The following is a 19,123-nucleotide window of genomic DNA, read 5'->3' as shown; positions in this document are numbered from 1 at the left end:
AGTGGTCAGATACACGGGCTGGTTAGGGTGGACTTGGGTGTGAAGAGGAAACCTGCAGGGTACGCTCAGGAGACACCAGGGAGCAGGAGCCACGTTGCTGGGAGTTAGAGCGAGCATGCTGGAGGATGGGCGAGATTCAGTAGGACCTGGGGATTCTTTTACCAATTTGGTGGCAGGAGCCGGAGTGAGGAGAGAGGTGCCCTCTGCCCCGCACACTGAGAGCTCCACGCTGTGCCCTGCACATGCTGGCATTTTGAACTTCCTTCTAATGCCTCTCTTTCTATCCAGAGGAGATGGGCAGTGGTTCTGGTGGCCCCACAGCTGGGCATGGTGGTGGAGCTCAAGCAGCCTTCCAGGTTGCCCTCCCATGCCCAGGTCACCACCCTGCCTCTCCCGTGTCCCCAGGCTGACCAGTCTCAGCAGCACACTGCACCAGGAGCTGCTCAGCTACGTCGATGTCATCCAGGTGTCCCTGCGCAGCTTCCGCCAGTACTTGGAGGAGAGCCTGGGCAAGCTTCGCTATACCAACATTGACTACATCAAGCGCTGCAGGTGGGAGCCAGCATCCGGGGCCTCTGCGCGCCAGCAGGCTTTCTCTATTGAGAGTCGGTTATGTCCCCCTTAATTTCCTATTGTGAAAAAATGTACATAACATTAAAAATGTAGGTGTCCACTTTCACCGTTTTGGGATGTACAGTTCAGTGGCAGTATACACATTCACAGTGTTGCGTTGTCATCGCCACCATCCTCCTCTAGAACGTTTTCATCTTTGCCCATTGAGACTCTGAGCCCGTTAAATACTAACTCCCTCTCCTTTTCCCCAGCCACTGGTAACCACCATTCTATTCTCTGACTCCATGAATTTGATTCCTCTAGGTACCTCATTACATCTGGAATCACACATTTGTCCTTTTGTGTGTCTCGCTTATTTCACATAGTATAACGTCTTCAACCTTCCCCCGTGGTGTAGCATGTGTCTGAGCTTCATCCCTTCTTAAGGCTGAACACGATTCCATTGTGCACATATACTACATTTTGCTTATCCATTCATCCCTTGATGGACATTTGGGCTGTTTTCCTGCTTCTGTCCTTGACCTACCTACATTCATTTTACCTTGATCTTGTACTTTTAATAGAAAGCCTTGTAAATCACAGTATCCAGGATGGATGGAAAGTTTCAGGTCTGATCAGTGGCTTTTATTTCTCCCAAATTATTTTCAGATTGTTTTCAGAGGGAGGCACCTTTTCTTCTGAAGAAATTGAGTCACTGTGTAATCGGCTGGAGAAGGAAAGTGCCCGGATAGAGTTTGTTGAAAGCACAATCATGATCAACATGGAGAAGATGGAGAGTGAGTACTTGGACCAGGTAGGTGAGCCCCACCCTTTACCTCCAGCCAGGCTCCCAGGATACCTGGTTACAAGGTCCACGGGGCCAGTCAGACCCCCTTTCTAACCATTAATTGAGCCTGTCCCCCTCTGCTTCCAAAGCCCAAAAATTCCCAATGAAACCCCGCTCCTTTACTTTTTTTGTAGTAATATTTTTTTGTAGCTACTTGAAATTGTTATTCTTTTTATTATTAACAGTATTACAAATGTCTCCTATTTTCTCCCTTTTTGCCTCCCTCCCCACCCCATCCTGGATGCAGACAACAGCATGGGGAAGGCCTAGGTGGTACACTACCCCCATCCCCATCCCAGGCCTTCCCCATGCTGTTGTCTGTGTCCCTGGGTTATACATATATGTACACATGTTCTTTGGTTATTCTCTTCCTTTCTCTTCCCCACTCCCCTGCCCACTGAGATCTGTCAGTCTATTCCATGCATCCATACTTCTAGACCTATTTTTCATCTGTTTATTTTGTTCTTTAGATTCCACTATAAGTGAAATCATGTGATATTTGTCTTTCTTTAACTGGCTTATTTCACTTAGCATAATACTGTCTGGGTCCATCCATGCTGTCTCAAAGAGTAAGAGAGCCATCTTTTTCACAGCTGCATGGTATTCCAGTGTGTAAATGTACCACAGCTTTTTTATCGACTCATCTGTTGATGGGCACTTGGGCTGTTTCCAGATCTTAGCTATTATAAATAATGCTGCTATGAACATAGGAGTGCATATATCCTTTCTGATCAGTGTTTCAAGATTCTTAGGATGTATTCCCAGAAGTGGGATTGCTGGATCAAATAGTTGATCCATTTTTAATTTTTCCACAGTGGCTGCACCAGTCTGCATTCCCACCAGCAGTGTATTAGGGTTCCCTTTTCTCCACACCCTCACCAGCACTTATTGTTTGATGATCTGTTGATGGCAGCCATTCTGGCAGGTGTGAGGTGATATCTCATTGTGGTTTTAATTTGCATCTCTCTGATGATTAATGATGTTGACCATTTTTTCATGTGTCTCTTGCCCTTCTGTATGTCCTCTTTGGAGAAGTGCCTATTCAGGTCCTTTGCCCATTTTCAATTGGATTGTTTGTCTTCCTGGTGTTGAGGTGTATGAGTTCTTTGTATATTTTGGAAATTAAACCCTTATCAGATGTATCATTGGTGAATATGTTTTCCCAAACAGTAGGTTCTCTTTGCATTTTGTTGATAGTTTTGTTTGCTGTGCAGAAGCTTTTTAGTTTGATATAGTCCCATTTGTTAATGTTTTCATTTGTTTCCCTTGCCTAGGTGATGTATCAGTAAAACTACTCCTCTGTGAGATGTTCGAGATTTTATTGCCTATGTTTTCTTCTAGGATTTTTATGGTTTTGCGACTTAGATTGAAGTCTTTTATCCATTTTGAGTTTATTCTTGTGTATGGTATAAGTTGGTGGTCTAGTTAAATTTTTTTGTGTGTGTACCTGTCCAATTTCTCCAGCACCATTTATTGAAGAAGACTATTTTTATGCCACTATATACTCTTGCCTCCTTTGTCAAATATTAATTGACCATAAAGGTGGGGGTCGATTTCTGGGTTCTCTGTCCTGTTCCATTCATCTATATGCCTGTTCTTGTGCCAGTACCAGGCTGTTTTGATTACAATGGCTTTGTGGTATAGTTTGATATCCAGTATTATGATCCCTCCAACTTTGTTCTCCCCTTCCTTTACTTTTCATATTTCTTTACAGGCTAATGATTTCATCAACAAGTTTGAAAGTAAATTTCATAACCTGTCTGTGGACCTTATTTTCATAGAGAAAATCCAGCGGTTACTAACAAATCTGCAAGTGAACATCAAGTGTGAGGTAGGACAGATTAATTCTTCATCTGGTGGGTATTTATCACACACACCTGCAAGTCAACACTGCCCTAGGAGCTAGGGATGCTGGTGTAGCCTCTGCCCCATGGGGCTTTCACTCCAGCCAGGAAGGCAGATTAAATTGTCATAGCTTCTAACATCATTGAGTTCTTATGCACCATGCATCCTGCTAACCAACTTATTTTGATTGGCTATGTTAGTCCTCACAAGAACTGTATGAAGCAAGTACTGTTTTTAATCTCTGTTTTAGAGATAAAGAAATGGTCAAAGAGTAAGTGACTTTGTCAAAAACACACAGCTTTTAAATGCTGTAGCCGAAATGTGAATCCAGGTCAGCGATCTCAAGAAAACCTAGCTGCACACCTCAAGGAACTTAGAAAAGGAGAACAAACTAAACTCAAAGTTAGCAGAATGGAGGAAATAAAGGTCAAATCAGAAATAAATAAAAGACTTGAAAAATTATAGAAAGAATCAATGAAGCTAAGAACTGATTTTTTTTGAAGATAAAATTGACAAACCTTTAGACAGACTAAGAAAAAAAGAGACAAAACTCAAATAAAATCAGAAATAAAAGAGAGGACATTACAACTGATACCACAGAAATACAAAGCATCGTAAGAGACAGCTATGGCCAGTTATATGTGAACAAACTGGATAAACTATAAAAAATGGATAAATTCCTAGAGACATATCTCCACCATCAACTAGTTCTGTGAGTCAACAATTTTATTTTTATTTTTTATTTTTTTATTTTTATTTTTATTATTATTTTTTTTTAATCCTCACCCGAGGACATTTTTCCATTTTTTACTCAGATATAGCGGGAAGGAGAGAGAGGAAGAGGGAGAAACATCGATGTGAAAGGGACACATCGAGTGGCCGCCACCCACACGACCCAACCAGGGCCGGGAACAAACTGCAGCCAAGGTACATGCCCTTAGCGGGAACCGAACCCAGGTCTCTGTGGACCGCAGGCTGACACTCTAACCGCTGAACCAAACCGGCCAGGGCAACAATTTTATTTTTAAATCTTACCTATTTGACAGTTTAAACAAAATTTTTTTAATTTACATTGATCAAGTTTCTGATAAGATTGTGCATTCCCTGCCCCGCCCCCCCATTTCATTTTTTCAGTACTTAATTCATTTCTCAGATAAGATGAAAATGTTCGCTGAACATTTTCCTGATCAAAATAAGTATTCTAGAAACAAATCTTCGAATTTCTGTTATTTCTAGGTAGCAAAATCCAATTCACACGCAGATGGATTAAATTCTTCTTTGGAACAGCTTCAAAGCAAAGTAGAAATGTATCAAAACTCAAAGGAAGATGAAAAGGTAAGTGCTCAGTAGATAGATGCCAAGCTGTGAACAGTAAAAATGCACCATGCTAGGACCATAACCTGGAAATAAACTTACATAGGTAGTCAAGATTTCTCTAGCGTGAGGGGCCTCTGAGCCTTCCCACTCAGGCCCTGTTTTATTCCATGGAATTAAGGAAGAGAAGAGGAACCAGCCACTTCCCCAGCCCCCAGCGCCTCCCAGGCAGGCCGGTGGAGTCCAGTGAGAGAGTCTTTTCTCTCCCATTTCAATGACTGAGTTAAGGTTTCACTGTTATTAGCAATAGAGGTCATTTATGTTTTCTGTCTTGATTGCCTTTTCTTGCATAGTAACTCCTTGGGAAATGTTCCAGCATCCCCAAAGCAGAGTGGAGAACACACATCACTCATGTTATTCTCATTTCCTGCAGAGCCCCTCATGACCTCTGTGCGGATGTTTCTACACATCCCCTGCAGAGCAGGGAAAACTGGTTAATTCACTGTGACCCCTTCAGCAGGCCCTTTAGGGACAGCTCTACCTCTCTAGGGCAGAGACACTTGCTCTCCCACGTTTCCTGCCTCCCAACCTCCCCCCATCCTGGTGGGGTCAGGGTGTTAAACAGGGTGCCAGGGTTTGCACAGCCTCCTAGCCAGGTGGGGCAGCATGAGCTTGGGAGAGCAGACAGTCCTGTGTTGGTGGAAGGCACCGGCTGCACACTTGTTCAGAGCAGTGCCAAGCAGACAGGAGAGGTGCATCAGGTGCACGGCGAAGGCTGTGGGGACCGGGGATGCTGCAGCCTGGCCGTGTGCTCAGTGCCACTTTGAGGAGGGCCTTCTGGCTGCTGGGTGTAGAAAGGCAGGGAGGGAGGTCAGAGAGCGGCAGGGTGCCGGGACTGAGGCAGAGAGAATAGTGGCCTGGGCGAGGTGCCAGCAGGGACATGTTCTGATTCCAGAGCTGAGTGGAGGGGAGAATGGGCAGGATTCAGAATGCATTGGAAATGAAGGAAGTGGAAGAGGCCAAGGCGCCTCCTGGCCTGGGTCATCTAATAGGTCAGTGAGCCATTCAGGAACAATGTGTGAGGACTGCTGAGTGAGGTAGGGGATGTGTGGTGAACAGCCTCATGGTGCTTTCCTGCACATCTGTGGAGCACGGTCAGTGGGATTGCTGCTCCAGGGTTGTGTGTGTATTTGACGGTGTCATGGAGATCCCCCCTCCAGAAAACGACCACAGTCATTTCATTCCTGCACACCCTTGCCATCGTGGGCCAAACATTTCCTTCTGAATGTAGAGTGTTAGAGCTAGAAGAAATCCGAGGGAGCATTCTCTGTCCCCATCACACAGATGGAGAGACTGAGTCAAGTATGTTTAAATCATTTGCCTAGAACAAACCTGTAGAACCAGGAATAGAACTCCTGATGCCCCATCAACGGAAGGATCCACTGTCCCAGTGCAGCAGCCTAAGAGAGTCAGCCCAGTATTCCCCATTGCCCCAGGGCCCTCCCTGCAAGTGAGGGGCCTCCATCCAACCAAGAGGCATCCTCACCAGCCAGTTCTTATTCCTGAGACTCAGATGGAACCAGCCCACCCTCCTGCAGCCTGCTTCCTGTGGCTTTCTTCTTCCATGTTCTCAATAGGAAGTGATCACAGAAAACCTCCATAGCTTCATCCGAACTTGGAAAGAAAAACTGAGCCAGAGGATTCAGTACCTCAACTGCAAGCTGGAGAGAGTATCTGTGACTCAAGTGGTTTTTACTGTAAGTAACGGAATGGGGTGGTGGGAAGGGTCTAGGCATCCAGGAGACCTGCAGGGCTCAGCAAAGCCCAAGGGAAAAGGGGGTTCCCAGGCCCCTGCTGGACATCAGGCCTACTGGGGTGCCTTGGAAAGACCAAGGCTGTGGAGTCAGATCTGGTTTCAAATCCGAGATGGAGCCCTGGCTGGTTTGGCTCAGCAGTTAGAGCATCGGCCTGTGGTCCGGAGAGACCCAGGTTCGGTTCCCGCTAGGGGCACGTACCTCGGTTGCAGTTTGTCCCCGGCCCTGGTTGGTCGTGCGGGTGGCACCCACTCGATGTGTCCCTTCACATCGATGTTTCTCTCTCTCTCTCTTCCTCTCTCTCCCTCCCGCTCTATCTGAACCAAAAATGGAAAAATGTCCTCGGGTGAGGATAAAAAAAAAAAAAAAAAAATCCAAGATGGAATACTTCTCTGCATTCGTCAGAGCCCTTCACCTCTTGGCACTAGCTCCTCTCCCCCATCAGGGCCCTTAGCTCACCCCGTCCACCAGCTCTTAGGGCAGCCTCACCTCTCAGCCTTCTCCTTCCCACCCACACCCATGAGCAGCCACCAGCTTCTCCTCACCCACCCAACCACCTCACCCACCCACCCCCGCTCTCTTGCCCACTTGGCTGTCCTTATCTTCTCACTTCCTCCCATGATCCATTCCCTGAGCTGCAGCCAGAGCAAACACCAGAAAAGGCCATTCTGGTCATGTCACTCTCCTGCCCTCTGGGGAAACCAGACTCTTTCATCAGACCTGCTCAGCAGCCCCTGCAGTCCACTTTCCGTGGCCTCTTCATTTCTGGTCCCCCAAGATGTCACTTTGCCCTAAGCCGTCTCTTATCCCTGGACTGGTCAGGGTATCTTGGCCTCAGCTTTCCCCATGAGCTCACAGACTGTGCAGTGAGGTCTGCATGTTAGGGGCCATCTCCCCTTGACTGTATGCCCCAAGAGGGCAAAAGAGCCTGTATCTTCCTCACCCCTTACTCAGCCCCTCACACCATGGTTTGAGCACTCGAGGCTCTCAGCCAACTTCCAGTGGTGGAGGGGGTGGTCCGAGAACCAATGGCAGCATAAGTGGACACCCCTCAAGTTCTGCTCTGCTCACCCTCAGGCCCTCCCCTCACTGCCATGTTTTGAGCCAGCCCTTCCTTCTGTGGGGAGGCTCTTCCTGCCATGCCACCAACACTGAGCCTCCATTGCACCGCCACTACTGCGCCTGGCACCACGGGACTCCGGAGTCCAGCCCAGATCCTTCCCTCTTACAGTCCATTGTGGAGCGCAGTTCAGCATAAAGTAGGAAACAGCCTAACTGAGCTCTCATTGTGGGCTGCCACTCTGACCCCTTCTCTACGGTTCAACTCAAGGGGGAGTTGGCCACTCACTCATCCACACATTTATTCATTCACTTGTCCAATGGTCAAAAACACTGCCCAGGCACATCCACAGGCCAGCCTTATAGGTCCGTGACTCTCAGAAGTTGAAGAAGACACTGGAACTTTTCCTTTCCAGTACTGGTCCCCATTGTGACCAAACATTTATTTAATGTGCATATTAAGAGTCTTTTTTTATGACTAGACTTTAAGGTCCATGAGGACAAGGGTCACATGTGGCCTCTTCCCCCCATGTCTCAGGGCCCAGGCAGAGCCTTGCAGAAAGCAGGCACTCAGGAAACATTCTGAAGGTTGGCATGCATGCATGAGTGAATGAATGGCCCTTTAAAAGAGATATGGCCATTACCATTCTATAAAAGGCAAAATAGAGGCTCGGAGAGGTCAAGCAGCTGGCCTTTGGCCACAGCACCTGAGCAGAGAGATGCTGGAATGTGAACCCAGCCTGTATGCTTCCCTGGCACCTGGGCTGGACCCACACACTTGGGCCCTTCTCTCTGGCCTGCAGGACAACATCTTGACTGACCTGGAGGTTGAGAGTGACATCCTGGTGTCTTCAGAAGCCCTTGAAGAGGAGGCCAAGGTAGATGTAGTCACCCCCGAGTCCTTTGCTGTGCCGAGCCGCATGGGGAAGCCCATGATTGAAGACCCGGCTGTAGAGGTGGTCAAGAAGATCCTGCAGTGAGTGGCCCTGGGTGCACAGTGGGCCCTGCCACCATGGCCCACGCCCTGAGCCTTTAGGAACTGGCTTTGGGGTCCCATACACTGGGTTTTCATGTGACCCCCCACCCCTGAAAGCCTGTGATCTTGAGCAAGAGACCTCTCCTCTCAGAGGCTCAGTTTCCTCCTCTAAAATGTCACTTAGGATAGGATGGAGTCACGTGATATTGTGTGCTAACTGGGATGGTGCCCAATGCCTGGCTTGAGCTGTCCTCATGGTCACTGGGAAAACCTCACATCCTTTATTTGGTTTCAGACTTCATGACTCAAAATGTTCAGTTCCCCCATGTGACAAAACTCGATCGCAGACAGGTAGAGACAAATGGGACTATGGGTCGCAGGGCACTGGTGGTGGGAAGTCCAGTGGTGTTACCTGGCCCATCCTCACTTCGGGTCCTCTGCTTTTGTCCTGGACAATTGTCACCCAAAGGCTTGAAGCGGCATCGGAACCAGGGAGAACACTCCGCGAAGACCATGTTTGGTGGCAATTCTGCCTCAATAGGGAGGTAGGGATGCTGGGCTGCCCAAGGATCTCCCCTTCCCAAACCCCTACTTTGTCTCCCTGACTGGAAGCCAGAGACCACCCTGTTCCTTTACCAGAGTTTGTCCTCAGAATGGGCTTCCTGTGCTCACAGCTACAAGACTCCAGGGAACCCAGTGAGGGTCCGGCTCTGATGCTAGCTTTGGTCATACCTGCACTCATTCCTGCAGACTGACTGGGCTCCCACGGGCCTCCCACTGAGAGGTCCCGTGTGACAGTTCAGTGGATTCCCACGGTGATGGCTGGTGGATCCAAGCCCTGCCACCTTCCCACAGATATCATCCCGATCAGAAAGGGGGACCCTGGAGGTGGCTTTGCTTGGGTGACATCACAGAATCTTAAGAGGAGTCTAGAGCCTCTGTATTCCAGCCATGCGCTCTGCCCGCTATGCCCATTGGGGTGATTAGACTCATGACTCAGTGAGCATGATGTCTGGCTAACACCCAACGTGCATTTTACAGAGGGTAGGTAACAGAAGCCACAGACTTTCTTGGTTTTCTGTGAGCCCTCGTTGATGTGATTTAATTCCTGGTTTTGAGGAAGTGGCGGTGAGAAATGACTGCTTTGCATACCTCTAGAAGATCTTTCTAAACACTCATGCCATCTGCAGTGTGGAAGTAGACAAAGACCAACCACAGGAGAAAATCGAAGGCTATTTACTCAGCGCTTGCTATAACTCGGGAGTCAGCCGCATCCCACACTGTGGTGGAGACTCAAGGGCAGGCAAAGGAGGGGGAAAGCTTTATAGTGGAGCAAAGGGCGCGCTTTGGGCGTGCCTGGTTGGGGGCTGCTGGCAAAGGAAGCAGGAGGCAGGCCAGCAGTGGGACCGCCTGTGTGATTGGTTAGGGGAGCATATTTGGTTTTCTCCGATTGCTCCTAACTTGTAAGCAGGGACAAAATTTTGGAAGGCTGTCACTTAGTAATTAATTCCGGGTCATTTGGGGACCGATTGTTACCAACATTATTGTCAGCTTTCTGAATTGTCACTAGGATGACCACTAGCTTCCTGCATGTCTGACTTACAACAGGCTGACTTCCCACGTTGTTTGCTGTAATAAGGAGCGGGTTCTCAGGCAGGTTGCTGCAGGTTGTGGGTCAGACTTCTGTACTGGTATGTGGTCCAGCCATTGTCCATTTGTATGTTCCGTTTCTCAGTGCTACAAAAGGAAATCCGTGTTATCAGGGCTGCCGGGTTAAAATTCAGGATGCCCAGTAAAATGCGAATTTCAGATAAACAACACATAATATTTTTAGTACGAGTATGTCCCAAATATTGCATGAGACATATACTGAAACTAAAAAATTACTCGTTTATATGAAATTCAAGTTGAACTGGGTGTATTGTATTTTTATTTGAAAATCTGGCAACTCTGTATGTGGCTCAGCCTATTTTTCTTTGGGGGTTCACACAGGGTAGCAAGCATCCAAATTTCTAGGCCCAGGCACCTCTCCCTCTCCTCAGCAGCCTTGGCAGGATTCAGTGGTAGAACTTCATCCCCACAGTGAGGTTGTCTCTGGAACTGTCGAGTAAGGAGGCATCTTGAAAGATTCAGCCCCAACATGGGGACCAAGTAGCCTGCAGGCAGGTCTAGTTCCCCTAGCAACTCAGGTGGGGTCCCCCCTATATGCCTGTGTCTGTCCCGTCTCCAGAGCACTGACCCACCTTTGTCCCACAGTATCACACGGGTCTCCAAGACCAACAGAATGGAGAGAAAGTACCAGGTGCTCTGGGACCGACCACCTCCTCAGACCGAGTGAGTGACAACACCTTCTCCTTTAAGTCCATTTTAACCTGTTGTCTCTGTCTGGGGGCGGCTAACCCTGATGTACTTGAGGGGAAAATAAGAAGTAGGGAACGGAGCTGGAGGGGTCGGTGAAAAGACAGGTAAGGGTCAAGGTCAGTTTGTCTCAGCTCATTTCACCTAAATTTGTCAAGAGAGATTTTCACCAAAATTTCACATTTTTCACACTAAGCGTTTTGTGGTAGTAGGGCAGCATGCCCCTTTGAGGTCTGAGTTTTGTTTTATTTTTAAATGCTTCCCCTCCACCCCATTCCTCTTTTCCTTTATTTTAATTTCAGTGATTAAAACAAAATATGTTCCACTTAATATAGCTACATTTCAAGCAAACTAACAAAATTTCAACTTCAGAAAATTGAAAGCACTCAGAGAAATTGACATTTCAGAAAATTGAAAGTCTGCAAGTGGTCCCCTTTCCCTTAATCAGAGACGCCCCCACCGCAGTGTCCCCCTATACCAGTCTTTTAGCCCCATCTCTTGGGTTTGTGAATGTCAGGTGGCCCAGAAATTGTGTCCAAATCAGCTGCTAGACACTCCCTTGTCCCACACACCCAGAGACATTCCACATTGTTAAAACCTTGACTCTCTCAATTTTGTATAGTTCTGTCATTTTACCCCACATGTAGATTTATGTAACCATCAGCACAATCCCTAAACAGAACTGTTCATCACCGCCACCATCTTGCTCCTGGTGCTCCTTGTAGCCACATCCACCCCCTCCTTCTCTGTTCCTAGCCCTGAGCAACAACTAGTCTGTTATTCCTATAATTTTGTCACTTTGGGAATGTTGTATAAATGTTCTCATAGAGTATATGACCTTTTCAGAGTGGCTTTTTGCGATCAACTTAATGCTCTTGAGATCCATCCAAGTTGTCACATGTTTTAGTGTATGAATAATAAACATGGTATGGAGGTACCACGGCTCTTTAGTGATAAAAAAAAAAAAAAATCATAGGCTAAACAGAAAAAAAATAAATAAATTGAGAATTTATTAAATCTCTGAAAGGGGGGAGAATTTCCTGGCATAACACAATGGTTAAATGCTCATAAAACAGACTCAGACTGATCATGTTTTTACCTCTGCATCGGGACTTTGGTTAAGTGACTTCTCCCTAAGCCTCAGTCTTCCCCTCTGCACAGTGGGTAGAAGAGAACCCTCTTCTTAGAGCTGAGGAAAGGGTTCAGAGAGTTCTAGTGTTACCCACAGGCCTCCCTTTAGTAACATAGGATTGTCACACTGAGAAGCCTGGAGGAAATCACAATGAAAAAGATGGAAAATTTTGACAAATACAAATTTAAAATGCAATTAGTTAGATAACCACCAGCCAAGAAACAATTACGGTAAATAAGGACAGCAAAGAAAAAGACCTTTAAAAATTGGCTCCCTCCTTCCTCCCCCCCCCCCCCCCCCCCCAGCAAATTACTAAGGAGACCTTGAGGACTCAGTTGGGTAAGAGGAGAATTTGAAGAGACCACGCCCAAAGGAGGAAATTAAATGAGGAGCAAACCCATGGTGAAAACCCTCTCACTAGAATGCAAAGAAGTGAAAGGGGAACAGGTTCATTCCATATTTTGCCTGAGATTAACCTATATATAAATAGATTTTAGTGGAACTTCCCAGTTTACTAAGGGGGGTGGAGATGGTCTCTCCCAGGCACTGCAGATCGGAGGTGTCAAAGAATAAATTATTCTGACACTTGTTAAAACAGTAAGAGAGATTTTATTCCAGACTTAGGTGTCAAGACTGTTGTAATAGGGGAGAGATGGGGCTCAACTCAGAATATAACAAGGACAGCGGAGATTTATAGCCAATGTGCAGAGTGAGGGGGTGGTCAGTAGATGGAAAGTTCAAGGGGACTGAGATTCTTGCTGAACCTGCTTACAGGATTCTTGCTGCAAGCAGGTTGGGGTGATCAGCCATCACCGGTAGGGGTTGTCTCTAAACTGACTTAGCAGGATTCTTGCTAAAACAGAACCCGGCAGGCCAACCCCAATGCCCAAGGATGAGGCCTAGTTGGAAAGCGGGCTCAGAAGAGCCAAGCCTGTCTAAAGTTTGGTCAAGGAGAGAGTCTTTGTCAGTCCCTCTTCTTGTCCACAAGAAGAAGAGCAGAATGTAAAATACTCAGGCACCTAATTTAAAGCCTATTTTTAAATCAGCAAAAAGAAATACAATAATATGTTGGCATTCATTTGTCCTTCTTGCTTTTCAGTATGTTTTTAATTTTCTTTAATTATGATGAAGGAATTTTAAAATGAAAGATCAAGTGACCTACCCATATACATATATTTTAGAAATGAGCCAACCATGTTTGTGTATGATAATCACTGTGCCATTTTATAAAAACTGTGAAAAAGTCTGTGTCCTGCAGCTACATGCAATTCTAATGAAACCGGAGAGCAAATGGGTCCAGGCTGCTTGTCACTACTTGAGCCAATTAAGCAGAGACAAGGTTGAATCGTATATGAGTGTTTATTCCAATAGTGCTGACAGTATGGGGGAGCAGTGGGTCATCCCTGAAAAAACCTGCTCTCCTCCCCCCATATACCAAGTTGCTTATACTGGGTATTACCTGGGGAAGTAGGCAAAGGGAATAACAATGGGTGAAATGGTTACAGTTTACAGGCATGGGGTAGTAGTTCGGGCTGGGGGATGTGGGCCAGGGGCTATGAAGGCTTGTCTCCAGTACACCACTGCCAGGACTTCAGCGTTGTTAGTCTTTCCATGATGGGGGCAGGGGGCACCTCTCGGGTAAGGAGAATGGACAGTTCCCGAGATAAATTCCCAGGGTGTACAGCTTCCAGCCAGGTCAGAATGGGCTTTTTTTTTTTTTTAAATCCTTATCCGAGGACATTTTTGCATTCATCTTCAGATAGAACTGGAGGGAGAGAGGGAGGAAGAGAAAGAGAGTAACGCCCTGGCCGGTTTGGCTCAGCGGTTAGAGCGTCGGCCTGCGGTACAGAGAGACCCGGGTTCGGTTCCCGCTAAGGGCATGTATCTCGGTTGCAGTTTGTCCCCGGCCCTGGTTGGGTCGTGTGGGTGGCAGCCACTCGATGTGTCGCTTTCACGTCGATGTTTCTCTCTCTCTCCCTCCCACTCTGTCTGAACAAAAAATGCAAAAATGTCCTCGGGTGAGGATAAAAAACAAACAAACAAAGAGAAAGAGAGTAACATCAAAGTAACATCACACCAACTGGTTGCCACCCACACGATCCCAACCAGGGTCAGGGACAAACTGCGACTGAGGTACGTGCCTTTAGTGGGAACCGAACCCAGGACTCTCTGGTCTGCGGGCCGATGCTCTAACCACTGAGCCAAACCAGCCAGGGCAGAATGGGCTTTCTTTAATCAGAACAAAGCAATCACGATTAACAGAGCAAGGATATTTAACATTACTTATAACTATGGCTAGTATCCCACTATTTTTAGTTCTCTATTATTCTGTTATTCTCTCCCACCTCTATCAATAATACATCTGTCCTTTACTTCACTCGTACTATTGAGATGGTTGATGTAACTGAACAGGACTAGCCACTGCATCTGTGCATGTTTTTCTAATAAAGCCCTAGTGTGCTCACAGTTGCCTAAAGGCCAGAGGCATTAGAAAGAAAATGTTTGGTCCTACAGGAAGTCCTGCTCATTTGATTAATATTTATAAGAGGCACTGACAGGTGCAGGCACTACACTGGAGCTGGGGATTCCACGGTGAAGAAAAATAGATACACAGTTCGAAACCCCCATCTGGTGGGAGAGCTGGAGGTTAATCAGCTAGTCACACAAATCAATCCCAAATCCCTCTATGGGGAGTGGTATAGGGTTGAGGCTACTCTGGGAGCATTGGAATAAGGCAGTTAGGAATTGCCACCAAGCGGGGATCTGAGGAAGAGCAGCAACAAATGTGACCAGTAGGGAATTAGCAGTGTTCTCTGGAGAAGAAGCAGTCTGTGCAAAGGTCCTGGGGCAGGAGTGATTACAAGGAGTGATAAAGCCAAGAGAAAAAAGAGACCCTTGGAAGTGGCCAAACCCAGCTTGTCACACACAAGAGGCATTAAACTTGAGAAATAAAAATATCAGGTGGGCATATGCTTGGTCATCACATGAACTGTCCAATTTCAGTTCTGGCAGGGCTGCTGATTCCTCGGAATGTTCTATTCATTTGGTTTTGTTTGCACCATTTAAGTGTGATTAGACCAGGCCTCTCAAGGATTTGTCTTGTGTGTGTTGCAGTGATTTTAAAGGGATCATCCTGACCCTCCTCTGGGAGAGCAGTGAGCATCTGATGAATGTCGTGGAGGTGAGAGCTGCAGCCCACTGGCCTCTGCCTGCCCCTCTGCCAGCCACTGGCCACATGTCCCCAGCTGCCACTGCCTTCTGCTTCCTGCTGATAATGGCCTTGTGGGTGAAACTGAGGAAAAGGGACTCCAGCCGCCATGACCATAGCTACCCAGCTAAACCTCATTCATTCATTTACCCACTTATTCAACCACCAAACATTTCTTGGACACTAACTGTATGTCAGGCACTGGGTGCCCAGAGGAACAAACCCTTCTCTGTCTCTGAGGCTGGTGCCCAGCAGGAGGGTGACAGACATGGCAGCACCACAGGGAGACAGGTGGGATGATGTGAGCAGGCACCTGGGGGTCCTTCAATGGGAGCTACTCGGTACCCTGGTCCAGCACACTCCTCACAGAGGAGTCTGTGCATTTTCCTGTCTGCCTCCCACTGAACTGTGAGTCCTTCAGAGTAGGAGCTTTGGATCATCCAAATTAGTGGCCCACAGCCTACTAATTAGGTTGCTGCTTCATAGTAAGCTCAGACTGGTCATTGAAAAAAGATTCCATTTTGGTCTTGAAGGATAGGTAGAATTTTTAGCCTTGACACTGGCAATGTTGAAAAGGACAAGCAGCCCCGGCCAGTGTGGCTCAGTGGATTGAGCGTCGTCCCATGGACTGAGAGGTCCTGCTTCGATTCCCTGTCAGAGCACATGCCCGGGTTTCGGGCTTGATTCCTAGGAAGGGGCGTGCAGGAGGCAGCCCATCGATGTTTCTCTCTCACATCGATGTTTCTATCTCTCCCTCCCTCTCTCTCTAAAAAAATAAATAAAAACATGTATTTTTAAAAAGGACAAGCAAGAAGAGCCTCATCGGCATAGGGGACAGCAAGAGAGAAGGCTGGGTGGGGTAGAGAGCAGGGTGGAGGATGCCAGGAGCATGGACCAGAGTCCCACGGTGAGGGGCCTTGCCCGCACACTATCAGCCTTCTCTTGCAGGAGTTTTACCGCAAAGAGAAGCGCGCAGTCACCAGGCCCGACTGCATGTACGATACCTTCGAGCAGTGCGCGGAGAACATCCACAAGAAGCTCCTGGAGTACCAGGGCCAGACGGACGAGTACCACAACTCCTGCCTCATAGGTGAGTGTGGGCAGCTGGCAGGCGGGCCCCCAGGTGTGGCATGAAGGCACCGATTGAGCTCAACCTGGGCCTAACGGTCTGCATGTTATCCTTCTGCCCGGGAGGCCACCAGGTGAGGCAGAGGGGCCACTCCATGAGAAGTCAACATCTTAGAATTAGGTAAAAACCTTGATCAGATTTACATCAGAGAGATGCAAATTAAAACAACAATGAGGTATCGCCTCACACCTGTCAGAATGGCCGCCATCAACAAATCATCAAACAACAAGTGTTAGCAAGGGTGTGGAGAAAAGGGGACTCTGGTGCACTGCTGGTGGGAATGCAGACTGGTGCAGCCACTATGGAAAACAATATGGTGTTACCTCAAAAAATTAAAAATGAACTTCCATTTGACCCAGTGATCCCGCTTCTAGGAATATACCCTAAGAAGCCTGAAACACCAATCAGAAAGAATATATGTACCCCCATGTTCATAGCAGCACTGTTTACAATAGCTAAGATCTGGAAACAGCCCAAGTGTCCATCAGTAGATGAATGGATAAAAAAACGGTGGTACATATACACAATGGAGTACTATGCAGCTGTAAGAAAGAATGATCTCTTATCCTTTGAGACGACATGGAGGGACCTGAAAAGTATTATCCTAAGTGAAATAAGCCAAGCAGAAAAAGACAAATACCACATGATCTCACTTATATACGGAATATAATGAACATAACAGTCTGAGGAATACGGTAGACCCAGAAACATGGAAGTAGGGCACAGACTGACATCCCTCAGAAGAGGGGGTAGAAGGGGTGGGGGTGGGAAGAGATAAACCACAGAACTTATATGCATGTATGCATGACCAATGGACATGGACAACAGAGCTGGGGATGGGGTGGGGGGGATGGGGAGGAGGGTGTCAATGGGGTAAAAAAGGAGAAACATCTGTAACAAAAATAAAATTAAAAAATAAATAAATAAATAAAATCAATTTGAAAAATTAAAAAAAAACCTTGATCAGATTTAACTTGGGGAAATAACAATGCCCCCCAAAAAGGTCCCCTTTTCTGAAGAAATATGATGATTTGTATAACTAAAAATGTTTTGTTCATTGCACAGATATATTTGACAGTTTTAATGAGATATTCACATACATAGAATTCGTTCATTTAAAGTGTACAGTTCAGTGGATTTAGTATAAGCACAGAATTGTGCAACCATCACCGCTGGCAGCTTTAGAAACCTCTGTCTCTCCATCATTTCCCCAGCCCTGGACAACCACTAATCTACTTTCTGTCTCTATAAACATTTTCTATTCTGGACTTTCATGTGGATAGAATCACATAGCATGCGGTGTTTTGTGACTGGGTCCTTTCCTTTTGCATAATGTTTTAAAGGTTCATCCACGTTGTAGTGTGTATCAGCCCTTCATTCCTTTCAATGGCTGAATCATATCCCATTGTCTGCATATACCACGTTTTGTTCGTCTGTTCATTCGTTGATGGGCATTTGTTTCTACTTTTTGGGTCTTGTGAATAATGCTGCTATGAACATTCATGTACATGTTTTTGTGTGGACATGTGTATTAATTTCTCTGGGGGGTACAACTAGGAATGGAATTTCTGGGACATATGGTAACTCTGTGTTTAATCATTTGAAGTATCCTTCCACACTGCCTACTGTGCTGAGCTATGATGAACTCAGTAGACCCAGCCCCCCAGAGAATAGGGAGGGCCATGAAAACAGGTGGGAGAATACATCTTGCCATTTACATTTATTATTATGACATAAAGGAGCTGTGAAAACATGACCATTGCCCCCCTTGCTTCTCCATGTTCCTCTGCATCTTTGTCCACAGCCATGTGTGCTTTGTGTCGTTGTAAGTCCTAATTATTCCTCTTGTAAGTCAGGGAACCTGAGGGCCCATCAGAGGTCTGCTGTGTTGGTTGAGAGGCAGCACGGATAGAAGAGGAAGAGGATTAGGGGATAGTTAGACCTGGGGTGGTCAAGACCCAGCACAGGCATCTCCCAGCTGTATGGCCTTGACCAAGTCAGCTCACCTCTGTGAGCCTGAGTTTCTTTGTAAACTGGAGATAAAGACCAAACCCATTATGCAAGGCTTTTTTTGAGGATCAAAGCCCTCGCCAAGCTGCAGTAAGCAGAGAGGCGGTCTGCCCTGGCTCTCGTTACTGTGCTGATGCGCTGACTGGGATGAAAACTGCAGACAGCAGCTCATTTCCCCGGCTCAGCATTTCCCCAGGCGCGCTCTGTGGGATCCCATTCTGGGTGAACTTCCTCAGAATGAAGGTTCCGTGCTCGAATGGGTCTGGGAAATGCTGCAGGTGATGTGCCGCTCTGGAAGAGTCTCAGTTCACATTAAATGGACACTTCCGTTTCTTACTGTTTGGGAGTCCAGGAATCTGACCAACTCTCCCAATGAAAACAGATAAAAATGCTGGATATAACATGTTTGTGATGAAATCTTTTAAATGCATTGAGCTAACTGCAAAGTAAAAAACACACAAGGCCCCCAAATGAAGTAAAATAGGAGCTCTGAAAGATAAATTGAGCAGTAATTTTGGCTATTGCCCTAAGAACTTTGCTGACTCCCAGGTGAATTAAAGCCTGTTTTCATGCCTTCAGAGCATTGGAAACAGGAGACAAAGCTCTGGACCTTCCAAGGTTGAAAGTCTGAAAGGACACAGCCACATAAAACTGGGTGTTTACCTGCAGAGTAAGTTGAATAAGACAAAAACCACCCACAATTCCCACAACTAAAAGGAAACTGTCTTCCCCTGGCCACTTTGGCTCAGCGGTTAGAGCGTTGGCCTGCGGTTCTGAGAGATCTGGGTTCGGTTCCCACTAAGGGCACGTACCTCGGTTGCAGTTTGTCTCCGGCCCTGGTTGGGTTATGCCGGTGGCAGCCACTCGACGTGTCCCTTT

The 19,123-nt window shown here is 46.8% G+C and overlaps 1 protein-coding gene across 1 annotated transcript in view; it reads left to right on the top strand.

The window, feature by feature from the left end:
- The window catches only part of CCDC180 (coiled-coil domain containing 180), a 58,349-nt gene that overhangs the window by 31,978 nt on the left and 7,248 nt on the right, over positions 1 to 19,123 (top strand). Inside the window, exons 21-31 of the mRNA XM_036261767.1 lie at positions 406 to 552; positions 1,222 to 1,366; positions 3,114 to 3,230; positions 4,481 to 4,583; positions 6,200 to 6,315; positions 8,235 to 8,407; positions 8,703 to 8,758; positions 8,877 to 8,952; positions 10,664 to 10,741; positions 15,012 to 15,078; positions 16,054 to 16,195. Of these exons, the coding sequence (XP_036117660.1) occupies positions 406 to 552; positions 1,222 to 1,366; positions 3,114 to 3,230; positions 4,481 to 4,583; positions 6,200 to 6,315; positions 8,235 to 8,407; positions 8,703 to 8,758; positions 8,877 to 8,952; positions 10,664 to 10,741; positions 15,012 to 15,078; positions 16,054 to 16,195 (1,220 nt within the window). The remainder of the gene's footprint in view (positions 1 to 405; positions 553 to 1,221; positions 1,367 to 3,113; positions 3,231 to 4,480; positions 4,584 to 6,199; positions 6,316 to 8,234; positions 8,408 to 8,702; positions 8,759 to 8,876; positions 8,953 to 10,663; positions 10,742 to 15,011; positions 15,079 to 16,053; positions 16,196 to 19,123) is intronic.

The sequence above is a fragment of the Molossus molossus genome, unplaced genomic scaffold (assembly GCF_014108415.1).
Source record: "Molossus molossus isolate mMolMol1 unplaced genomic scaffold, mMolMol1.p scaffold_m16_p_14, whole genome shotgun sequence".
Lineage (NCBI taxonomy): Eukaryota > Metazoa > Chordata > Mammalia > Chiroptera > Molossidae > Molossus > Molossus molossus.
The sequence above is the reverse complement of the archived record's forward strand: the minus strand, read 5'-3'. Positions and strand labels throughout refer to the sequence as shown.